This window comes from Rhodamnia argentea, chromosome 7 (assembly GCF_020921035.1).
Source record: "Rhodamnia argentea isolate NSW1041297 chromosome 7, ASM2092103v1, whole genome shotgun sequence".
NCBI classification, from domain to species: Eukaryota; Viridiplantae; Streptophyta; class Magnoliopsida; order Myrtales; family Myrtaceae; genus Rhodamnia; species Rhodamnia argentea.
Genome location: NC_063156.1, coordinates 5617822 through 5642148, shown reverse-complemented (window position 1 = coordinate 5642148; position 24327 = coordinate 5617822). Strand labels below are relative to the sequence as shown.

General features: G+C 42.2%; 2 protein-coding genes across 2 annotated transcripts; one reads left to right on the top strand and one right to left on the bottom strand.

The window, feature by feature from the left end:
• The first annotated feature begins 71 nt into the window (after positions 1 to 71).
• Positions 72 to 3543, top strand: LOC115728637 (protein STABILIZED1). The gene is given in 2 exon segments (XM_030658969.2): positions 72 to 398; positions 400 to 3543. Coding segments are annotated over 2 exon segments (3081 nt in total). The 5' UTR covers positions 72 to 140; the 3' UTR covers positions 3223 to 3543.
• A 5965-nt stretch (positions 3544 to 9508) lies between these two features.
• Positions 9509 to 12218, bottom strand: LOC115728640 (ethylene-responsive transcription factor ERF053). The gene is made up of 2 exons (XM_048281866.1): positions 10259 to 12218; positions 9509 to 10194 (listed from the first exon to the last, which is right to left on the bottom strand). The coding sequence occupies exon 1, from the start codon at positions 11684 to 11686 to the stop codon at positions 10259 to 10261; it is 1428 nt and encodes a 475-aa protein (XP_048137823.1). The 5' UTR covers positions 11687 to 12218; the 3' UTR covers positions 9509 to 10194.
• Between the last annotated feature and the right edge of the window lie 12109 nt (positions 12219 to 24327).

Sequence of the window (24327 nt, the reverse complement as noted above, 5' to 3'; positions counted from 1 at the left end):
GGGACCAAGCCCATTAAAACTCACCGCCTCGACGTCGGAAGCCCTGCGTATCGGATTGCTGTGGAAACTGCGAGTCTGCGACTACGCGCTCTCTCTCTCTCTCTCTCTCTCTCGTCTGCTAGCTTGAACGACCTCTGAAAATGGTGTTCGTTCTCACCCCCAGCGGCAAGACGCTGTGCTTCGACCTAAACCCTAGCACCACCACCCTCCAGGGTCTCAAGCAGTCGATCCACGAGAAATCCCAAATCCCTGCTTCTCTCCAACGCCTGATCTCTTCCTCCAACCTCCGATTGCTCGGCGCCGACGAGTCCCTCCTCCTCTCTCAGCTCGGCGTCGGATCGAGCTCCACTCTGACCCTCCACTTCCCCTTGCGAGGAGGCATGCAGGCCCCTGGGGTCCCGCCCACCCGCCCCCGGCCTCGACTTCCTCAACTCCAAGCCGCCTCCGAATTACGTGGCCGGTCTCGGCCGTGGCGCCACCGGGTTCACCACCCGGTCCGATATCGGGCCGGCCCGCGCTGCCCCCGACTTGCCCGACCGGTCCGCCACCACTATTGGTGGGGCGGCGGCTGGGGCCCCTGTAGGTGCCGGCCGCGGGAGGGGGAAGCCCAGCGAGGAAGAGGAGGAAGATGAGGGCGAGGAGAAAGGGTACGACGAGAACCAGAAGTTTGATGAGTTCGAAGGAAATGATGTGGGGCTTTTTGCTTCGGCGGAGTATGATGAAGACGACAAGGAAGCTGATGCGGTTTGGGAAGCTATCGACAAGCGGATGGATTCTCGAAGGAAGGATAGGAGGGAGGCGAGATTGAAGCAGGAGATTGAGAAGTATCGGGCCTCGAATCCGAAGATTACCGAGCAGTTTGCTGATTTGAAGAGGAAGCTGCATACCATGTCTGCTCAGGAGTGGGACAGCATACCTGAAATAGGGGATTATTCGTTGAGGAACAAGAAGAAGCGGTTTGAGAGCTTTGTTCCTGTGCCCGACACTCTCTTGGAGAAGGCTAGACAAGAGCAGGAGCATGTTACGGCTTTGGACCCTAAGAGTAGAGCAGCAGGAGGGACTGAGACGCCTTGGTCTCAGACCCCGGTAACCGATTTGACCGCAGTGGGTGAAGGAAGAGGTACTGTTCTGTCGTTAAAGCTAGATAGGTTATCTGATTCAGTGTCGGGTTTAACTGTTGTCGATCCAAAGGGGTACTTGACTGATTTAAAGAGCATGAAGATTACTAGTGATGCTGAGATATCTGATATAAAGAAGGCAAGGTTATTGCTGAAGAGTGTTACACAGACAAACCCAAAACACCCACCGGGTTGGATTGCGGCTGCGAGGCTAGAGGAGGTGGCGGGGAAGATTCAGGCTGCTAGGCAATTGATACAGAAAGGGTGTGAGGAATGTCCAAAAAGTGAGGATGTGTGGATTGAGGCGTGCCGGCTTGCCAGCCCTGACGAGGCGAAGGCAGTGATTGCCAAAGGAGTTAAATCAATTCCAACTTCTGTTAAGTTATGGATGCAAGCTGCAAAATTGGAGCATGATGAACTGAATAAGAGTAGGGTGTTAAGGAAAGGGTTAGAAAATATACCTGACTCAGTTAGGCTGTGGAAGGCCCTCGTAGAGCTCTCGAACGAGGAAAATGCCAGGATATTGCTCCACAGGGCAGTGGAGTCTTGCCCATTGCACGTTGAGCTGTGGCTTGCGCTGGCCAGGTTGGAGACATATGATAGTGCGAAGAAGGTGCTTAATAGGGCAAGAGAAAGGTTGCCCAAGGAGCCTGCGATATGGATCACTGCAGCAAAGTTGGAAGAAGCTAATGGAAATACTTCCATGGTTGGAAAGATCATTGAGAGAGGTATTAGGGCTTTGCAGAGGGAGGGTGTGGTGATTGATAGGGAGCTTTGGATGAAGGAGGCTGAGGCTGCCGAGAGGGCTGGATCTGTCACGACATGCCAGGCAATTATTCACAATACCATTGGGATTGGGGTGGAAGAAGAGGATAGGAAGAGGACATGGGTTGCTGATGCTGAGGAGTGCAAGAAAAGAGGTTCCATTGAGACTGCTAGAGCTATATATGCTCATGCTCTCACAGTATTCTTGACGAAGAAGAGCATTTGGCTCAAAGCAGCACAGCTAGAAAAGAGTCATGGAACGAAAGAATCTCTGGATGCTTTACTCCGCAAAGCCGTCACTTACAGGCCACAGGCTGAGGTTTTGTGGCTTATGGGTGCTAAGGAGAAGTGGCTTGCCGGAGATGTGCCAGCTGCCCGAGCAATTCTTCAAGAAGCTTATGCTGCTATTCCTAATTCTGAGGAGATCTGGTTAGCAGCCTTCAAGCTTGAATTCGAGAACAATGAGCCTGAGCGAGCAAGAATGCTACTTGCTAAGGCACGAGAAAGGGGAGGGACAGAGAGAGTGTGGATGAAGTCTGCCATTGTCGAAAGAGAAATGGGCAACACTGAAGAAGAGAGGAGGTTGTTAGACGAAGGGTTGAAGCGCTTCCCCTCATTCTTTAAGCTGTGGCTGATGCTAGGCCAGCTTGAAGAGCGACTTGGTCACTTAGAACGTGCTAAGGAAGTATATGAATCAGGATTGAAGCACTGTTCTAGTTGTATACCTCTGTGGATTTCTCTAGCTAAACTAGAGGAGAAGACAAATGGGCTAAGCAAAGCTCGTGCAGTTCTTACATTAGCCAGGAAGAAGAATTCTGCAAAGGATGAGCTCTGGCTTGCTGCCATTCATGCTGAATCTAGACATGGAAATAAGAAGGAAGCTGATATATTGATGGCAAAGGCATTGCAAGAGTGTCCCGCCAGTGGCATTCTCTGGGCCGCATCAATTGAGATGGCTCCTCGTCCCCAACGCAAAACCAAGACTGCGGATGCTTTTAAGAAATGTAATAATGACGCACATGTTTTCGTTGCTCTTGCGAAATTGTTCTGGCATGATAGGAAAGTGGACAAGGCTAGAACCTGGCTGAATAGGGCTGTGACCCTTAAACCTGATGTTGGGGATTTTTGGGCATTGTATTACAAATTTGAACTTCAACATGGGACGGATGATACCCAAAAAGATGTGTTGATGAGATGTGTTGCGGCGGAACCCAAATATGGTGAGAAATGGCAAGTAATCTCAAAGGCAGCCGAGAATTCGCACCAGCCAACGGAAGCCATCTTGAAGAAAGTGGTGGTAGCTCTTGGGAAAGAGGAGGCTGAGAATAGCAAACAGTAGTTCCTGTAAGATTGTCATATTGCCTTGTTCCTCTAGTTGGATTGTAGTGAACTCTCCTGGTACCTTAAGCACTTATTTAGTCAGAAACTTGCTGTTTTGCTCGTTTTCTTTTCCTATTTATTAGAAATTGGAAGAGAATGTTGTCTGGAATCTGGATCCATTATATGACAAGACATGTTATATTTCATAGTTGATTGTTGTCCGGTGATGACTACATTTTGGTTTGTTGTCTTTGACATTTCTATGATCTTATTGTCATAGCCAATACTTGCTCTCTCTGAGAGCTGCATCGAATGGAAATTGGCTGAGAAACTTAGTTCTTGTGGTTTTTGCATTTTAAATTTAACTACTTAGGGGCGTGGGGGACGAAGAAATTGTTGAAATTATCAATTTTTTTTATCTAGTATCAACCCATTTGATGTTAAAGAAGATCTTTTGCAAGAAGGTTGGCTAGAGATTTCTTGTAAAAACACCAGCCCTGCTCAGTCAATAATGAGAATATTTCAATCTTTTTTGATTCCATGGATTATTCTCATTATGCACATAAGGGAGGAGCCGTATGAGGTGAAAATCTCACGTACGGTAAAATTCTCAGCTTAATAGACCACAGCAGAGGAACAAGGGAAGACAGTTAAGAGGTTTTTCTCTGCATGAATAGAATCTAAGCGATAGTTTTGGCAGAGGGAAAATCATACAAATCCGTTTGAATTTAATGGCTGAATTTTGTAAGTTAAAGTTTGGTTGGACTCTCAGGTTAGTGCTGAAGGATTTTCATATTATCAGAATGAATGCGTAATAGATGTAGAGGAGACCTATAGCACTATCTGACACCCTTCATTACACTTAAAGATGCTACTTTTCAAAGGGTTATAGAGGTCGGGATCCTGAAGAGAATATGACACCGTACAACAAGGCACGAGGGCACTCTATGATGTTTATAGCTGATCCATTCAGTGAGGAAATTCAGCTGTAATGCCATCACATACTCAGTGCCTGTGTCTTCTCATTATGAAATGAATAGGGGTGGGATGTTTACTTCTTTAAAAGATCTAAAACATTCGTGATATCTAAAACCCTCAGAAACAGGATATACCCAGGATATACCCATGGCATTTCCCGACTTTAAGCACTTTTGGTTAATGTGAGCTCCATCTTGGTTGTGTGGACTCTGTGTGTGCTGATGAAGCTGGACAGGCTTCACTAAAGTGGGACAACATAATTTGATGTGATCACCTATACAATTGATTTATTCCTGGGTTCTTTACTTGTAAAGCCTCTCCTTTTCTTAAGGAAGAAGATGAGGTTTATGCTCACATTTGTATGATCAGCTTTTCGATATCATTATTCATGCTAAAATTTGTGTTGCCTTATTTTTTACCAGCTTTATGTTCTTCATGCTGGTCATCAGTTTTTCGCTTTAAGAAACATGGTGAGCAACTGAGCATCAATCTGACTAGGTTGAAATTTTGAACCCATGTGACTGGAACTATCATTCGTAACTTGCTGATGAACTTTTCCTGGAAAAGTTGAGGATAAGTAGTCTGTTGTAGGGATTGATATGAGCGATTTCTGTACAGACGTAATGTGAAAAAAGAAAGAAGTACCTGTAGCACAATAAATTAGACAGGTCTGTATGCAACTCTTCTCGATTGAAGATTCATCAATGAAATCAGTCTTTAGTTACATTTCTACTCGATAGGTTCTAATGACAGTTTAGAGAGTTAGGTCACCTGCAGCTCATGTTGCCTTAGTTTACAGATATCTCTGCATCAATGGTTTTATTGTAGCTACGCAGAACTGCGCCCGGAGGAGGAGATTTTTTTCCTTTAGTCAGGAACTTTTTTTCTTTTTGTCAAACATTAGATAGGAACTTGCTCACTATGAAATCTAATGTTGAGGCATAAACTACTTCTAAGTACTGCCTCCCCTCTGCTCATGCTTCTGTTGTGACATCTCCATGATCTCATCCATCTTAAACTAATTTGACCTCTATTCGTGCTGCTGCGATATGGAAATTGGATCATGGCACCTTTACTGATAGAATATCTCTGTATGTTGTCTTTTATCTGTGTATTTTCCATTAAGTTTGAGGATATTGGGTGGAGGAAAGGGTCACAGAGAGGTGCACAAGCCTGTCAGGAACAATACTCTTGGATGAATCAGGTGACAAGAAATTGAAGAAAGATGTGGATCATGTTGATTGTCATTGATTGCTGACCTTTGTGGGTAGTTGTCAAATAGAATGGCGTTCGACCCAAAAAAGAGGAAAAAAATAGAATGGTGACGAGGTAAAGCGGGGGATTCTTGGTCTTCAATGTTACTTTATGGTAGAAATCACCAGGCCTGCAATGTCTATTCTGTGCACATGAAACGAATGCTGCCTTGCTTTCTGTGTATTTATGATTATATGTTAATGGTAATATGCTGCACATGTAAATCCAACTGCTGAGGGACTGAGGATGTCAGGAACAAGTGCAAAGACGGCTTACCTTGATTGCCATGTGTGTGGAAGTAGCTGTTGAATGGAGTTTGACAGAGAATAATTAAAGGTGGTGATTTCATCTACGTCGTTCGGATAAGGCGAGAAGGGGATATATGTTGGCTGGCGGTGTATCGATACCTATGTATGTATAGCTGTTCTACATACATCAGTGGACCAGGCAACAGCTTGCCTGTTAAGCGAGGGTGTAGTAGAGTGGGTGGGTGGAAAGTCTTGAGGACAACATGGAGAACAACAGGCAGAAAAAGATTTGGCCAGTAAAGCCATGTATTGCAGCGGAGAACTTCCTGCACATTTTGCTGAATGGCTATCACAGCTATTCCAATGATAGAGTAGTCACTGTTCATCAACTCTCTATTAATGTTTGTATCATGTCTGCACTGATAATATCCATTAGATGATAATTAGCAGTTGCTTCTAGGTTTACTATGTTATACGACTATCTAAATTTTCATGATATAAAGATCATCTTTTTTATATGATTATCATAATTTCCAAGCATAGTAATCCATTGGTCAAACTGTTATATAATATTTTCTCAACATACTGTTAATTATGTGACAAAAAACATTCATTTGACTATAATTATAGGTTATATGATTAGACTTAAATCATAATTGTAAATTAGCCATTTAATAATAGATGGTAATCTATATGCTAAATATAAGATCTTGATAATAATTAATATATATGGTGAATTAGGCTCATGAATCGCTAGCGAAGGTATGGTATTTATTTGAATATTATCACAATTAATGCGCTTAACTTTTGATTAGAATCATGAAGGGGCTATGAAAATATAGATGGTCTTTTGATATGATGTATTCTATATCTAATCATATATGTGGGGTATTAAATTCAAAAATTGTTACTGGCTATTAAAATGATAATTATTATATTACCTCCAGTTTTGATTTTAGGGTTCTTTTGGAAATTCTAGTGGTATTCCCTCCCTTTTGATATGTCACTCATAGAACCCGACAGTGTAATAGGTTCTACAATACTTAAACCAACCAGTCAATAGATATTACAGCTCTATTGCATTACAGTATTATTTCATTAGGGCAACCAACGAGCTGCTCAAGCTCTAAACTTGAAACTCAAGCTGAGACATGTTGATGGCCTTGTGGTAGATTCAGCCTTTATGAGGAAAAGCAAGTTGTAAGAGATAATTATGCTCAGTTGTGCCTTGTGGTAGATTCTGCTTTTATCATGTAACTGCTGAGTTGCTAGTTTTTACATTATTTGAGATAAAAAATTTCGGGAAGGTTGAAACCTGTTGCCTGGTTTATTCATGATTATCCTCTGGGCAAAGTGGCTTCAGATAATATTCCCAGAGAATTCAGGACATTCGCTCTTGCTTATTGTGACCAGTTTCACCAATGTCATCTACTGGTTTTGAAGTCTGTCTTCTTTTCCCTTTTCTTTTTCTTAACCCGGATTTTTTTTGTATGGTAAACTGTCGCTTTTTTACCTTGAAATTTTGAAATGATTGGTCTATCATCGTTTCTGAGTATGACTTGAATGGAACAACTTAAACAGATCAGAATGACTTAATGGCTGCATTTCTAACGAAAGTAGATTTGTGATGATCGAGTGAGCTTAATTGTGTATTTGCTCTGCTTTGTGATGCCCGTGTAGGCTCGATTTCATTGAGAGAGCCAAACAAAGAGGGGCTCATAGAGGATGGATGTTTGGTGGGCGAGAGTTGAATGAGAGGGTGGCTGCGGGGAGTATTTTGGGCAGTATGACACTTCAGGATGGAGATTCACGTTTCTGTGGCGTAGCAGTTGGAGATTGGACAAATGGTAAAAGTTAGAGCAGGCTGCAGGATGTGCTGGTATATTCACAATGAAACCAACTTGCATGGTAATACAGATAATGGAGTGGGTGATCCTGGCGGAATTGCTCAAACACGTGAATACAGAAGAACTTTCACTTCTTTCCAACTCAAAGTATCTCTTTCCATCTCTGTCAAAGTCATTAGGTAGATCGACTTGACTCTTTGAGCGTGAATGAGGAAATCTGGCTCGTGAAAAGAAAGTTTTTCATGCTGCTTCTTAATAGGAAGTTTGTTCCCAATGGCTGAACAATGCTTCTTATCTCTCTGGTTGATCAAAATTATCTGAAACACCTGTAAAGTTACGACGAAGCCCTTCATGAATTTGGAGAAGGGTCAACATATGGTGTCAAGTCGTGTTTGCATGATAATGGTTAAATATATGTCCAAAGATTAACTAGTCCCACTTGGGTATTCTGCTGTGATTGTTTTTGGCCAATTTCTAGGGTACATATTCTTGCGTAATTCCTCGACTCTTTTTATTTCCCAGTATCCATTGGACTATGCTAAATAGTCTCCCTCCTCTGGCTGGGGAGTTTCCTGGTTCTTTCCCTATGATTGTATATTGTTGGATTCTCCATGAGCTAAAAAGGCCAAAAATCCACAGGAGAAAGATATTATTTGCGTGATGTGAGCTGATGTATTCAGTTTGGTGTTCATGCCCCCTCCACCATGTCCGGAGTTGTCCGTCACTAGGGAATTCGATTTTTCAAGGCAAGACTCCAATGGCCTACCCAGTCAACTTTCTTCTCGTCCATTGTCAACTATCGAAAGCATAATGCCAAGCGAAAACCACCTTCTGACTTCAGTGTGGGATTTATTTTAAAGGGAGCATCCCTCAAACACACGCTACTCCAAAGTTGCCTCGCCATGATTCCAAGATACTTCCCCCTTTTTTTTATTGAATCCATCCTCATGACATTACTTTACTCTTGACTTATTTTAATTGACTTTCTTCATCATTTTGTAGCAATATCATTTCCTCAACAGAAGTTCATCGTTATCGTGCCGTCACGAATAAGAAATGTGCATGATGTCATGGGCCGGCGGCCTCCGGTCCCACCTTTCTCTATCGTCTCCCCGTCAGTGACTTATCTCCAAGGTCTTTATACAGTAGTTAATTCAAGCTCTTTTCAGTAGTTGTTAGTGTTCGGCTCTCTTGGTTAATAGAATTTTCAGGTTGCACATGTCACAGAATATTCCTGAATTGGTGGGTTTTGCTAATAGAGATATCTCTCTTCCTGTGGGGGAAAGAAAAGTAGGAACTTTCAGTTTGATTCCTAGGGGGTAAGGTGTTTGGCAATTTCCATGGCTATTGCATGAAGCATAAAGTGGGTAATCTTCATGCTGCTTTAAATCTCTTAGGATATGCTTCCGCGAAGACGTACCTCGCGATATAAACGACAATTTTTGTGGGGAAGATGCTTCTTGTGTGATTGGAACTACTTCCAAGTCGTGCACCTTTGAACATGGCAAAATTCTAGGGAACCGGAGTGATCGTTATTATTGAACATTGTCAAGAATCCTAATGTTCTTTCAGGAAATTCAGCAGTAGATTAAAGAAACTGCTCTGAGATACTAGGAGATTATTGCATATTACGCGGGCTTTGCGGCAACTTATCTAGACATGCTAAGACTCGTTCACATAATTGTGCTTATTTTGTAGATCAATCTTAGTGTATCTAGCGTTTTAACATTTCTTTGCTCTGAATTATGTCCTGGAGCGACGATGATTATTAGCACTTGAAGTATTATGTGGCTCGCTTTTCGGGCTCTGCACTGTTAGTCGAACATGGACGCAATGTTTGAGTGCTAACAACATGCCTCAGAAGCATCTCGAGCACTAACTAAGCTGCCTACGACTTAGCCAACAGCGATGATAAGCTCGCCAATCAGTAGTAGTAGCAGAATGAAACAACAAAACAAAGATAGTGTTTCTGATATGGTCCATCAGTTGTCTACTAATGATTAAAACGGGACATGAGATGATCACGAAAGCTACAATGACTCCATCCCAGCACAAAAACATAGCTGGTGATGGACGGACCAATCGAGAAGGAGATCACCAAACCGTCTCCCTCAACGCAGGCCCACCATGAAAGATGTGATCTACAGACTCTACAGCTACTACCAACCTGAATAATCATAAGACTAAGTACCCAGAACAAACTAAACTAAAAGACACAGGCAAGTAAAACCACAAGTCACAACCCCTACATGGACAAACTGCTGTGACAACTACTGGGGATCAAATGGCCTCCTCCTCTTTTGTCCCACTTCTCTGTAGAAAGGCTTTTAAAAAATATGCAGCCCCTTGTTCATCTGGGAATTCCAGGAGTGAAAAATCCGTGGATGAAGCCGAATCCAGAAGATTCTAGGCATCTAAACCAGGGAGGAAAAGGGAAGCAGATGCGAAATGGAGAAGCTTTGGAAGTTTTCTTGAAAAAATGTGCTGGATTGCTTTTTGGAATATCTGCAACCAGCAAGAAGAGTTTCTGAACCTGAGGACACTGGAGTCCTGACCATTTATGTGGTGGATAAGAAAACAGGAGCTTTTTGAAAATCAGAAGGTTGGTTTCAGAAAAAGTTTTCAACCCTGGAGCAATATGAGGTGATTGTGAAGAAATGAACCCAAGGAAGAACTTTTGAGAGAGAGAGAGAGAGAGAGAGATTCTTGGGGAAATGCTGATGAAGCCTCAATCCTGATCCTTCCAAAAGAAGGGCTTCATGGGGCAAGAAGATGATGATGATGATGAAGCTGGACCGAAATTTTCCTGCTGCCTCTGGACATTATTCTCATCGAACTCCTGCTCATTTGCGCGGCCAAAAGGAAGCTGTGATTGCAGCAGAATATTGCCGGTTGCATCCAAATCATCCCATACTGGACTGCCTGGTCCCCAACCGGCCGGCATCGCATTGCACCAAGCCTCCGCCATTTCCCTCCACTCCATTTCCTGCGAGAAGGAACCTCCTTCCCCTGCAAAGCTACTTCCCGCGGCCCCTTGAACCACTTCACTAGCCGTGACCTCACTCGGTCCTATTCCCGACTCCCCATCGGGATTGGTTTCTTGAGGCGGTGAGGCCATCAAGTCCATAGACGAGTCCTGCAGGGCCGTTCCTTCTGAGGCTTGCGGAGAAGTCTTCATGTATTGGTGAGTGATCGCGTTTTCATCACTGGGGGGTGACGAAGATGATGAGCTCGGGCCAGCGGATTCCGCAGCCTTGTCCTTGTTGAGGAAAAGCTCGGGGAAATTGAGCCTGGCATTCTCTCCTCGGAGCTTGTATGCCTCGCGGTCATAGGCCAGGGCTGCATCCTCAGCTGTGTCGAAGGTTCCGAGCCAGAGTCTGGTTCGGTTCCTCGGCAAGCGAATCTCTGCAACCCACTTGCCCCAATGCCGCTGCCTCACTCCCCGATAGAGCTTGGTTGTGTTTATCGGCTGCGGAGGCCGGAAGATCGGCCTACCGTCGGGCCCCAACCGATTCATCATCATCATCCTCCCCCTCGGGCTGAGATTCAGCGCGTCACTCCAGTACTGCAACAGCCTCTGCTGCTGCTGCAATGGGGACAGGTCACCTGCGAAATTGTACAGCGGATGATTAAGGCTCAGCTGCTGCTGCTGCTGCTGCTGAGACGCAAAAGATATCATCTGCTGCTGCTGCTGCTGCTGCCCCTGATTCTGCGGAGGCTGGAGTTGGAGCGCCGGCCGAAACGCGTGAAACGGCACAGTCCCAAGCTGCTGCTGGAACTGCCCGTGATGTTGGGGTGCATCCAGAGCAAAAGGAAAGATCAACCTCGGAGAGTTGTGCGAAGACGAAGGAGCGATGGGGGAGAGAGTGAGCGATGGGGCCGAAGTGGTGGGAGGAACAGAGGAAGGCATGGTGGTGAAAGGTGTTTGATTTTGAGGGGTGGAAGAAGACGACGATAACTGGAAGCTCGCTTGCCTCTCCGGGCTTCGGATCTTCTTGAGAGGTCTATTCGACGCGGAAGCTTCTCCAAATACAGGCCTCCACTGTCGGCTCTCCAAGTTGAAATCGTAGTCTCTTTGGCCCGTCTCCATCTCCGTCGTCGGCCGAGTCTCGTCAACACCCCTTGTCGATTTGCCAGTGTTCTTCGCCGCAGCCATCGTGAAACCCGATGAAAATCACCAGCTCCCGCTCTCTCAAGCTTTAAGTAACAAAGTAAAGCTGGAAAAAAAAAAAAAAAAAGAGAAAAAACGGATTCCTTGTTTGCACAAATGGGTCGAAAAGAAAAAGAAGAAGAAGAAGAAGAAGAAAGATTCGGATCAAATGCACGCCGAAATCAGAGCGAAAAGAATCAAGGAAAATCGAAACCCAGATCCGAAATTCGGTCAAAAATAAAAAACCGGAGACCGAAATTCAGAATCCTGGAGTGGATTTCAGTGGCAAATCCGATCAACCCAAAAAACAGAATCGGATTCCATGAGCGTCCTTTCTAGAAAAACAACGACCCATCTCAAATCTCACACACACACACACACGCACACAGAGAGAGCGGCGAAGGCTGGCAGAAGAACAAAGATCGGGTGCTGATGCTGCGGCGCGGGGCGGGGCGTCTTGGCGATGCCGTGCGGAGATGGAATTCTCGCGAGACGGAGGAGAGCGCCGGAGAGAGCGAGCGTGAAAAACAGGGGAGGGTCTATGAGCGTGATGCGGGGCGAGGGGGGGGAGGGAGGGGGTTTATAAGGATTCGGAGAGAGGCGTGCAGAAAAAATCTTTTGGTTGGTTGGCGATGGTTCGGGCCCCACACCCATCAGCCTCTTTCTTCGCCCCACCCCCTGATTTCGTCGCTTCCACTCTAAGCGGGGCCGTTTTGGATTTTTTTTTTATTCTCAAATCAAAACTCGGGAAATCAAATTATTCTTGAATATTAACGGCTAGCCCAATACCATTTATGTCCCATCTCAATTGTAACCTAAACTTTTTTTTTTGTTGTTGTCCCATAAAGAACGTCTAATTTTAGTTTATGTTCTAATTCAATCCTAAATTCTCTTTTTTCTTTCCTATACGAGAAATTCCAAACTTTTAGTCTTGTCTCAATTTTACCGTTTAGTCCCATTTTTATCTTAAAGCTCTTTTAGTTTCCACCTCAAACTTTTACTTGAGTCACAAATCTACCGAAAAATGGAGAACTCCCAAGCGCAAACTATTCAAGCGCCCTAACCGCGAGCTCTCCGACCACGAGAGGCGGAACATTCCTAAGAACGAGATATCGGAGATCGAGTGCAAAATCGATGATGGCGATTTTGGCGGAGGGTTAACGGAGGTAGATTGGCGGCTCAAGTAAAAATTGATGATCTTTTACTAGGAACTTTTAATGAGACAAAAAAAAAAATTTAGGGTAGAATTGGGACTGAACTTGAAGTTGGAATTTTTTTTATGGGACAAAAAAAAAGTTCAGGGTAGAATTATGATGGCACCTAAAATTAGATATTTTTATGGGCAAAAGATAGAATTGGGATAAGAATTAAATTTGAAGGTTTTTTTGGGGTATTAGACACAAGATTTACCTTGAAGATTTGGAAACAAGTTTTTGTTTCCAATTCCGAGCTTGAACTCGGGGCTGTGGTTCACACCAGCACCGAGTCGAGGATGGGCAATGCCACTGCGAATAGCGGACGTCGTGAAGGGGGTTTGGTCATGGCGAGGAAAACACAGTAGGAAGCACGGACGAAAGAAGGGGAAGGAAAAAAAAAACACGAAAAGAGAAGAAATAGTGAAAAGGGAAAGCAAATAACTCGAGAAACAAAAAGGAAAAATTCAAATTCAACGAATTTAAGAAACAATTTGCAAAGAAATGTAATCCTATTTGCATCATATCATTTTAGATCAAGAAATAATTTCGTTTTGATATATGCTATTGTTGAGATGTTTGTCACTTTTTCTACATCTCCATGCATTAAAAATTAAAACGTTCGCCGTGATTTTCATTTTCAGGGGAAACTCTCTTCATCTAGGACAAAGAACGTTAAAATGGGGAAAACCAGAGACAGACAATGAAACAAAACATGTTCAAACATCCTTTTATTTTAGAAAATAGAAAGTAGATTTTATTTACATTTTCGGCTGGAAATTGAAATTAAAAAAGGATTTTCGCGATCCAAACACACCCTAATCTAATTTGCCGCTTCCGTTGCCTCCACCGTCTCCCAAGCATATTATGAACTCACGCTTGAATGATTAAGTGATTCTTAGGATAAATAAATCTGCCTCGGATAGTCGAGTTCGCTTCTTGAAATGACTTATTAATCCTAGGGATAAGTACGCTAGAAGTCATAAAACTCTCCACGAAAAATACAATTGAGTCCTAAAACTTTCAAAAAGTGCAATCAAGTCCTAAAACTTATCAAATTGATGCAATCAAGTCCTTCCATTAATACTATTAGTTTGTGTAACGAAAAATACTGGCATGACATTTTTCAATTAAATTTTCCCTCATATGTGGCATTTTTTACTATTTTCTTTCCAAATTTTTTAAATTAGTTAAAAAAATGAGAAAAGGCTAATATTTAATTTAAAAAGCTAAAATTGGGAAAAAAAAGGAAAAGCAGAATATTCTTTTGAGGACAAGGAGGTTGTCGCCATAGCTAGAGTCGGAGGTTTCACCGGGTGGCGACGACGGCCACTATTGGCGAGCGACCTCGACCCCTCGACGATGGGTAGCGAGTTGAGACTCGATGCCCTCTTGCTCTTCCTTTTTATTTGTTTTTTTATAGAAAATAATTTGAAAAAATATTTTTCGCTTTGTGACAATTCATAGAACATAAATTAGTCAACGAAAATATAAAAAGCACATTCAAAAGTGGAGAAAATGATTTCCTCTTTCCTCCATGCACTCCTTCACCTTTATTTTTTTCTTATTTTTCTTTCTTTCTTTTTGTTTTTATTTTTAATTTTTTAATAATTTTATTTATTTATTATTTTATTTCTTTCTTTGCTGGTCACCAGCTACGAGTGAGCTTGACCACATTGGATTTGGTGATGCTTGAGCTTGTTGGCCAATGGCTCATCGCCTTGCCTAGATTTGGCGAGTTTGAGCCTCAGCCGTGGTCCCTCGCATGTGGCAGGTCATCGTGGCCGGCAACCGGTAGAGGAAGAAATGAATTAAAAAAAAAAATATTAAAAGATTATTAAGAAGTTGAAAAATAAAACTTAAAAAAAAATGTAAAAATTTTCCACATGAGGCTTAAAAAAAGTATTTAAAAAGTCAAATATTAAAAAAAATTACAAAAATTTTCCACGTTAGCACATGCTAGACCACGTATGATAGCCAAATTCATGTCAGCAATTTCTGATCAAACGATGACACAAAAAATCAAATGAGGTTCTCTTTACCAAACGATGAAAATATTTTTCAATTCATTTTCAGGCCTCACCTTGATATCTAAAAATGACTTTCCGAAAAATATTTTCCAAAAACATCATATTTTTTATCGAAACAAATGGAGCCTAAAAGGCACTTTACAAAGATTGATGCATTAATTGATTCGACAAATTATAAGTATGTACCAAATAAAGAATTTATCACTTTTTTTTTTAAAGAATTAATCACTTGATAAGCCGACTTCATAGATAAATATTATACTTAGCATTACTCGGAGTATTTCCTAAAAGAGCACCTAAGATGTGTAAAAGACCAATAAGCCCTTCCAAGCACCTGGTTTTTCTTCCAGCCCTTCGACAGCATTTTATCACACGGCTTCGGGTTCGCTCCGAAGGTCCTCGCACGTGTCGAAACCTCTTAACAAACGGATAACAGAGCGCCGACACATAGTACGGAAGGCTCAAAGCTAGAAGAAGAAACACATGCCGGGACCACGTGGCAAGATCCGACTGGTCAATGGGCGGTGCCTCCGGTCAAAATCCAAAGGAAACACTCCACTTCGAGACCAATTTCATGGCGCAACACAACACAACACAACCACGAAATTGAATAATTTCCTATAAGGCCTTCATAATTTATGGCCGATTGCCACCTGGAGACCATCGGAAGATTCCAAAAACGTGCATCTTGCCGATCGACCCACGATTCCATTGTGTTCCCCAACATCTTTCTCTCATGGGCATTAGTGAAGGGATTTACCAAAACCGAATCAGACGATCACACAAAAAATTAAGAAAAATTGGAATGACGCACGAGATTATCCAGGTTCACCCCAAAATTAGAGTTATGTCCCGCAAAGAGATTTCACTATATTTTTCGTTTTATGACGCACGAGATTACCCAATGGAACCCCCATCGGGAGGCGCCGCCCCCGAATCCCCGCCCACTGACCGGGTAGCGGAACACCCGTGTCGGGGGCACTGCTCCCGAACTCCCGCATTCCACGCGCATGGGTCACATGTCGTTGGGTAACACTTCAGCTTCTCTAAGTTCACGTGAGCGTATTCGGTATGAGAAACAAGAGTCCCCATAATATTCACCAACTCCAACAATTAGAAGCTGAAGAGGTCGCGAGGATTGGCTTCTTTCCAATAATTGCACTTGTTCAAAAGCCATGAGCTGGCTATCTTTCTCCCTCCATAGCCTTTTTCTCATGCATTAAGCCTACTTAAGGAAGGGAAGGGCTATCATAGGATGTTTGGTGAGCCCTAGGTTGAAAATTTCATGCATATGAACCGAGCCCCAAAAGAGGGTCGAGAGCGACGTCCGCGAGTTCCACTCCGAACTTACCGAGCCGAATCGAGAACGTCCTAGCGTAGACATAACAGATACGAAAATCGTGCTGCCGATGTTAAATTTTGTTGGGCTTGATGTCTCCAGACGCGTACCTTCGCCATTGAATGCTAAAATGACAAAAAAATCGATCTTTAAATGAGTAAGGGTCGATTTCTTTAGAAACTAGAAGCTAGAGGCCCACGTGTTACTAACCTCTTACCCCAATATCCACGGCATAAAATACCATTGAACCCATGTGCGAAGGGTTATGATCTAGTTTATTTGGAAGTATCAAGATCCGTTGCGAATCACTCCAAATTGTGGATCAAGTTCATAGATAAATCTACGATTAAAACTATCGTTTCAGCGTGTTGTGATTCTCCAAAATCGAATCGAGCCTCAATAAAGTTCGAGATCTCGAACTATTTCGGACATAAAGATCTTGGTTTTTTTTAAATAAGAAAACAAAAATTGGAGAGAACCGTATAGAAAACGGGTCACGTCATTAGGGTTTTGTGCTGAGATGAGTGTTCCACGTTGGTGGGGGGCGGGCGGGGGGCTTCACTTTCGGTGCATGGACGCTGAAAAAATGGCCAGCAACCCCAAAAGAAAAATGGGGGAGAAAAAGAAAAAGTCAACACCCATAACGGTGCCCCACGCAAAAGTCGGTGAGAATCGGCACGTGTCGGTGGTCCGACCATCATTTCCTTCCCTTCCTAATCATTTGTTTTCTTGCGAGAGTCTCCCTTGTCCTTTGCTTCCAAGCCTGGGCGGGGGCCTGACGGGAGGGGACACGTGTCTCCATTTCCTGCTTCGTGGGCCCGCATCAAAAATATCTGTCCGGAGGGAGAGAGAAAGAGAGAGAGAGTCTCTAGATTTGAACTTTAGAACCATTCAATAACATAGGGACAAAGTTGGAGCCTCTCTCTCTCTCTTTTTGGAAGGGGGGAACCCAGTACCCAACATCTCCCCGAAGATATTTTATGAACTCCCCTCATTTTAGTAATGTCGCGGTTAGAGATATAATCGATCACGTAACTAACTAAATAACAATACAAGGTTTGTTAAGCATGATCCGCGAAAATCGATATACCGAATGACGTGATAGATTACTGAGAGGTATTAAATAAGCGGGTCATATTCGGCACCCTATAACAATCTGTATATTTGATTTTGTAGACTAGTTTTGAAAAACTTAGGGATTCCCATGTAAAAATTATGGAGAAAAACTTGCCTTTCCGATGGGTCTTGGGTTATGCATGATAGTTTTTGGGTGGAGTGGGATCGAGCTGGTATTGAACTAGGACTAACCCTAAGTTATCTCTTTTTCTTGGATCGTGATGGTTATTTTGCTGATTCGAAGAGTTACACTATGATGGTCTCATTTTCATGCAAGGCCGGAAAAAAAAGAGAAGTTTATGAAATCTTTTAGCTGATGAAACCAAAAAAAAAAAAATCAAAAATCAAAATGAAACCCGGAAAGAAGACATGAAGAAGAATCGGCCAGTTCTAGTTGACCCTGGAACCGGCAAAGTTGGTTTCACGGTCTATAAGGGCGGCTCCCTGTTCCAAAGACAAGGAACCGGCCTGGATAAGATAAGTTCCAAGTTCCATATTTGAAACTCACCCATCTTAAAATCGACTACCCTTGCTTACTCATTTCTTGCTTTGACTAGGGAGGCAACAAAGTCTGTGCTTAAATCATTTGGTCCGATCTGTTCATGCGCCTGACATTGAGTCTCGGATCATATGAATGGCAAGGTCCATCGATGTTATGATTTATGATGCTACCGCCCATCTTTATTATCTTTGACAACTTTAGGGCGTTCAATTCATCCTGCCGAAAAAGAGGAATATATTATATGCGTATTTCCAGAAATATCTTCTCCCATCAATGACAATAATTATATGGTTTGCTTTGTTATGGATAAGCTCGAAGGGGCAGCAGAAAGAGGCGTTGCCTTCCCCTTTGAAACCATGGAAAAAGTAGCTTTGGAAACAACGTGCATGCGTCTATAATGCTCGAATCCAAACCAAAGATAAGCAAGATATATTATGCGTGAACCAGACATAATAAATTTGGTATTTATATCCAAACATAGGTTTAAATCCAAAGATCTATTTTCAGGGTATGCTTGGAAAGTTTAGGCTGCGATGGCCCGTGTGCGATCAGCACGCAATCCCTACAGGGTTAATTTTGTATTAGCAGTAAGAGCCCGGGAATTTCCTTGTCTATTGAGATGATGGTAGAGAGTTTTGACTTGATGGGTTCAGAGTAAGGCTCATTAAAGAACAAAATACACCGTCCATTTTTATCATTTCCTAGTGGATTCAATGCTAGCCAATGCCCTCGTGACATGGACTACTCGCCCCTTTCTCTTGATGAGTGCCGAAAATTCCATCCCACGAATTAAACGACACGGATCACCAAGTGGTAAGATCCCTCTTGGTAGCCATGCCTTACAGGGATCGTATTTATTGCAAATTTAATGTCGAGACATGCAAGAAAAGCCAAAGTTGTCTCATACGCTGTGATCTTTGGATTAAAGGTCAATATCACGATCATACGGATACTCTCTTCCACCTAATAGTTTAATCTTATAGGCCCCATATATTTCACAGAAAATATTGTTCCAGAAAACAATTTTCCTCAATTTCTGGTGTGTGGAGGGCGAAAAATGAGCGGTCAATGGAAAATATTTTCCGGTCAATAAAAAAACCTTCTAAAATTAAGGAAAATGATTTCTTCATTTTGAGAAGAGGAAAATATTTTGCACACTTTTCATTCCTCTTCTCTTTCAACTATTTTTTCTAATTATTTTTTTTTTGCTTTCTTTTCATTTTTATTTATTTTTTCAAAATTAGAAAATTTTATTTTTTTTATTTTTAGATGAAATTTATTTTTTAAATTTTTTAATTTTTTTTTTTAATATTCCTTCTTCGTTGGTCGTCGGCCACGCCCACAACCGGTGGGCGGCCAGGTGAGGCCTGGCATCGCCGGCCTCAAGCGAGGCCCACCAGGGTTGACATGGCCATGGGCCGTGAACCGCCGGTTCAGTTTCATGAATCGGAGGTTCCGATTCGTGGTCATGCTTGAACCGAAACCGGCCCTTGAAGGGACGGTCCCGATTTTGGGCCGGTTTCAAATTTTTTTAATCAGTAATCGTCCCGTGAGGGGCCAAGCCGATTCCGGTTCAAAATCGGCGGTCCCGATCAACGGACCAATTTCGGGCCCAAACCGGCTCGTGGCCATGTTTACCGCCAGGTATCGCCAGCCTCGAGCGAGACTAGGCCCGCCACCGTCGGCCTCGATCGAGGCTAGGCCAAGTTGTAGCCGCCCGCCCCAATAAAGGCTAGGTCTCGCCAAATTTGGCTAGGCCAGGGGAACCATCATCGGCTTCGCGTGAGCCCATGTCAGCGGTCCTTGGCCGTCGTCGAGGCCGGCGACCAGTAGAAAAATGTAATTGAAAAAAGAGAAAAACATTAAAAAGAAAAAAAGAAAAGAGGAAGGAGAAAAAAGGAAAAAAGAAAAATAATTAAAAATATTAAAATTTCATTTTAAAAAATAAAAAATAAAAAAACAGAAAAACAATAAATAATTAAATGAAGTGCATGGAGGAAAATTAAATCCAATTTCCCATCCCAAATAACAGAAAGTATTTTCCTGGTCTTTTTCATGTTTCAACCAAATACCGGAAAATATAGTCATTTTTTTGGAAATTGACTTCCTAGGAAATATTTTCCAAAAATAACTCATTTTTGCTAAACAAATACAGTCATAGTCCATAATTCTTTACCATTCTTCGTGGGGGAGGGGAAAAATTTGGAGCTACCGGATAGGTGTGCTATATCTGGCATGCGCACCTGTGAAGAAATTCGCTCGGAAGCTTCAAAGTGAAGATTCACGCAATACGTCGACGCAGGCTTTGAAATAATTATTGAATACTATGTCTTGAAGGAAATCCACCCATCTGTCAGTAAAAACACAACTTTAAGCATCCCTTTCAGCCGTCTGAATCCATATTCTAATGACTTTGGTACGAACGAGTTATCTGCTAATTAAGAAAGCTTCAAGTCTTGCGTGATCAAGACCTCTCCGGGGTGGCGAATTCGCCTAATACGCTCCGATCGCTTAGATTAATTCAGCTGCTTATCTTAATCCCTCATTAAGCATCACATTGGTTGTCATGTAGTGACCAAAGTCGGTTCCCCTGAGATGATGATTAGGGTAAAATAATGAGTCGAGAACTTACATCACTGAGTATGGATGGGTTAGGAGGAGAAGGTGGCTCATGCAAGACCTTGAACTCGAGGGCCAATGCCATGCAAGGCTCTTTCAATCCGAATCTCTCGTTTATAGTTTTCTAGATTGAATGGCGGGTGAGTTACCAGGTGGCATGGACTCGAATGATTGAATGATCATTCTTGTAGGTAATTTTTAAACCTCGTGCCTTATGATTTGCGATATAAGATATGCCCGAAGTTGGTAGGGATAGATAGAGGTGTTCAATGGGTCAACAGGTGTGAGGTCTCGGAATCTCGAGCTTCACTTGGTTAGCATCTTGAGTCCGACCAAAATGATCAATAAATTTTTCTCGATTTCCTAAATGGAGGGAAAATTATCAAAAAAGTCTTAAACCTATTGTATTTTTGCCAATTCAGTCCTAAACATTTTAATTTTTCCAATTTAGTCATAAAACTTTTTTTTTTTGCCAATTCAATCTTAAACATTTTGCGTTTTTGTTAATTTAGTCAATCCAATCAACTTTGACCTTTCGGTGGTGATGTGGATGCCGACCGGCGGTGACATGGACGCCGGGGAAGACGTGAACAATTTTTTTTTAATTTTTAATATGTTTTCAAATAATATTTTTTAATTTTCTTTAATTTTCTTCTCTTTCCCTTTTTGTTTTTCTCCTTTCCCGATCTCCTACCCTTTCTTCTACCTCCTGTTGTTGCCGGTGTGGTGACCTTGTAGAGGCTAGGCCGGCGAGGTAGGCTAGACCTCGTTGACCATAGTCGGAATCGAGCCTCGCCGGCACCGGGCAAGGTTAGGTATGGCAAGGCGCAACCTCGCCCAAATTTGGCTTGGGTGAGGTCGGCCAGCCATGGCGGCCTCGCCATGGATTGCAAGGCTCACCCTAGCTAAGGCAAAGAGCAAGGATTTGGTCCACAAAGATGGGAGTTCATGACATCATGCTTGCGATTGGGCGCAGCTCGTCCGCAAGTGACATCACCCAGATTTTTTGCCCTTATTTTTGCAAGTTTCCTATTTGATGCCTGTGTTGGTTGGTGTTCGCCCGGATCTACGCTCACCATGGCTGGGCGAAGTTGGTCGCATCAAGGGCAAGCCTCGCCATGGCTAGTCGACCTCACCTAGAGGTCGTGCCTCACCTTCCATGGCACGGGAGCCTCGCCATGGACGGCAACTTGGCCTACCTCACCTTAGCCGACCTCCCCGACGCCGGTGAGGCTAGGTCCCAACTAGCCGGCAAGGTAGACCTTGCCGACCTAGCCTCCGGCTGGTCACCACACCGGCAACAACAAGAGGAAGAAGAAGGGGGAGGAGGAGGAAGAAAGGAGAAAAACAAAAAAAGAAAGAGAAGAAAAGAAAAAAAAGAAAATTTAATCTAAAAAATATTAAAATATTAATAAAATTTATTTATGTCAGTATCGGCGCCCACATCATCACCGGCGGGCATCCACATCACTAGCGGCCAATCAAAGTTGGCGGGATAGATTGAATTAGCACAAACGTAAAAAGTTTAGGACTAAATTGGCACAAAAAATAATTTAATATCGAATTGACATAAATATAAAATATTTAGGACTGAATTGATAAAATTAAAAAGTTTATGATTGAGTTAGCAAAAAAAACAATAAGTTTAGAATTTTTTTAACAATTTTCCCCTTGAATGGACCTAACCTAAGAAGCTAAGTGATAATTTGGCCGAGCGAAATGTGATGCTAAAAACCACAAGACTACAACGCAAATGCAAATTAAGTGAGACATGATGTGACGAGTCCGATCGGGGACATAGAAGGTGTTTACGATTTTCATTCTCTATTAAAAGATTCGGTTGTCGGAGGAAATCGTGATGTCAATTTAAAAGAGCTGACAATCCGCAAATCTAATCACTCAAATTTATAAATACTCACATGGGTGTAAGTACGTTTAAGCATCGATATCTTCGACGTGTTTAATAAAGATCCGTGACCTAAAACCTAGATCGAAGGTAAGAGAACTTCATTAGTACATTAGTATTGGATAATCCCCTGAATAAAGATGAATCATTCAACTATTCACCTTTTCTCGTAGCCAATAGAAAAACGAGATGACGAAAAAGAAAACAAGAATAAAAAATTCAGTGTTAAAAACCTTGCTTGACGTTCACGCCTTGTGGCAAGATACGATTAGCTAGGAACTCAGAAGGAAGAGAAGACCCACGTAAAAGCAATTCTCCTTTGTACCAATGTTTTTTTTTAACCAAAATTGTTATAAAAACCCTAAGTCAAAACGCAACTTTAGCACGTCGGTGCAATTACATCATTAATCCACTTCACTAATCTATACGGATTACAAAGGTTCGCGTCAAGTGCTCCTGATCGAGAAAGCTGTGATGTATCTACGTGCTATTGGCTCAAACAAACCTAGGTTTTCCCAAAACCCAATAAGGATAGAGCTTCGGAAAGATACGAAATGTAACGTGTATATAATAAGGTTTTGGAGTGGGACAACAAAATGATTATCTTAACTCAACCGCGTTGCCCCATTTTGGTTGATGGGAGGATGTGATAAAAAGTTTGGGAATCGATGCCTTTGGACTCATGGGTTTTTGTCAAAATGTTCATGTTGGAGCTGTGGTCCTCACGTTTCTATTAATTTATTGGGAGTGCCCCGAAAGAGGACTAAGCTGCCTTTAGTGGCAATTCTATCCACTTCGTAGTTGTGAAATTGAGATTCCAACTATGAATTATCAAATTATTGAATCACAAGATGAGATTCGAAACGAATCATGACTCTATAACACAGAAAAAATTGTTCAAAAAGTCATAAACCTATTGTATTTTTTGTCAATTCAATTCTAAACCTTTCAATTTTGCCAATTGAATTCTAACTCTTTTCACATTTTGCCAATTGAGTTTATCCGGCCTAATTTTTCCTGAAAATTGCTAACATGGATGTTAGCCGTCCCACGCGGCATGACCGACAAAAGGCTAATGTTGACATGGACAAATTTAATGATATTTTAATATTTTCTCAAACTATTTATTATTTTCTTGAATTTTTTTATTTTTTATTTTCCTTTTTTCAGGCCCGACTAGAGGTTGGTGAGGCCTCGTGGTCGCGGGCAAGGTTGTCCTCGTCGAATAAAAAAAAAAAGCAAAGAAAAAAGTGAAAATAAATATAGATAATAAAATAACAAACAATAAAAATACAAAATTTGAAAAAAATATTAAAATATTATCGATAGTGGTCCACGTCACCGCCGACCATGTCATATAGGACAACCGATGTTCACGTCAATTATTTTCGGCTGAAATTGGCCCGATGGACTTAATTGGCAAAATGAGAAAAGATATAGGATTAAATTGATAAAATTGAAAGGTTTATGACTGAATTGATAAAGCTACAATAGGTTTAGGACTTTTTGGATAATTTTCCTGGATAACATACCTTCATTTTTGCAGTTTTCCAAAGTAGGCATGTATAAATAATCATGTGTAGCATATTGCAAATATAAGAAAATTTGAGTAAATTCCTTGATGGAACCGAAAAATATCTTAATGCGGAGTACAGTTTGTTATCCATATGCATGAGACATTTGTAAAAACGGTTTATGTGCCACTCTATAAAAAAAAACAAAAAGGAAAGTGATTATAAAATCACTTATGTTTTCTTTCAACGCCAAGACGCTGATTGGTGATTTTTATTTTAAGGTTTTAGATCGAATAACTTTCACTCATAAAAATGAAGTACCATAAAAAATAATAAAGCATAATACGTGTCCCTCTTTGACCGTGCCGGTGCCGCCACCCAACCATGTCCAACCTCAGCATCGCCGCCGCAGCCCTCACCACCTTTTG

Bases quoted from the DNA above. Each gene is read 5' to 3' on its own strand.
- LOC115728640 (XM_048281866.1), bottom strand. From the start codon at position 11,686: ATGGCTGCGGCGAAGAACACTGGCAAATCGACAAGGGGTGTTGACGAG.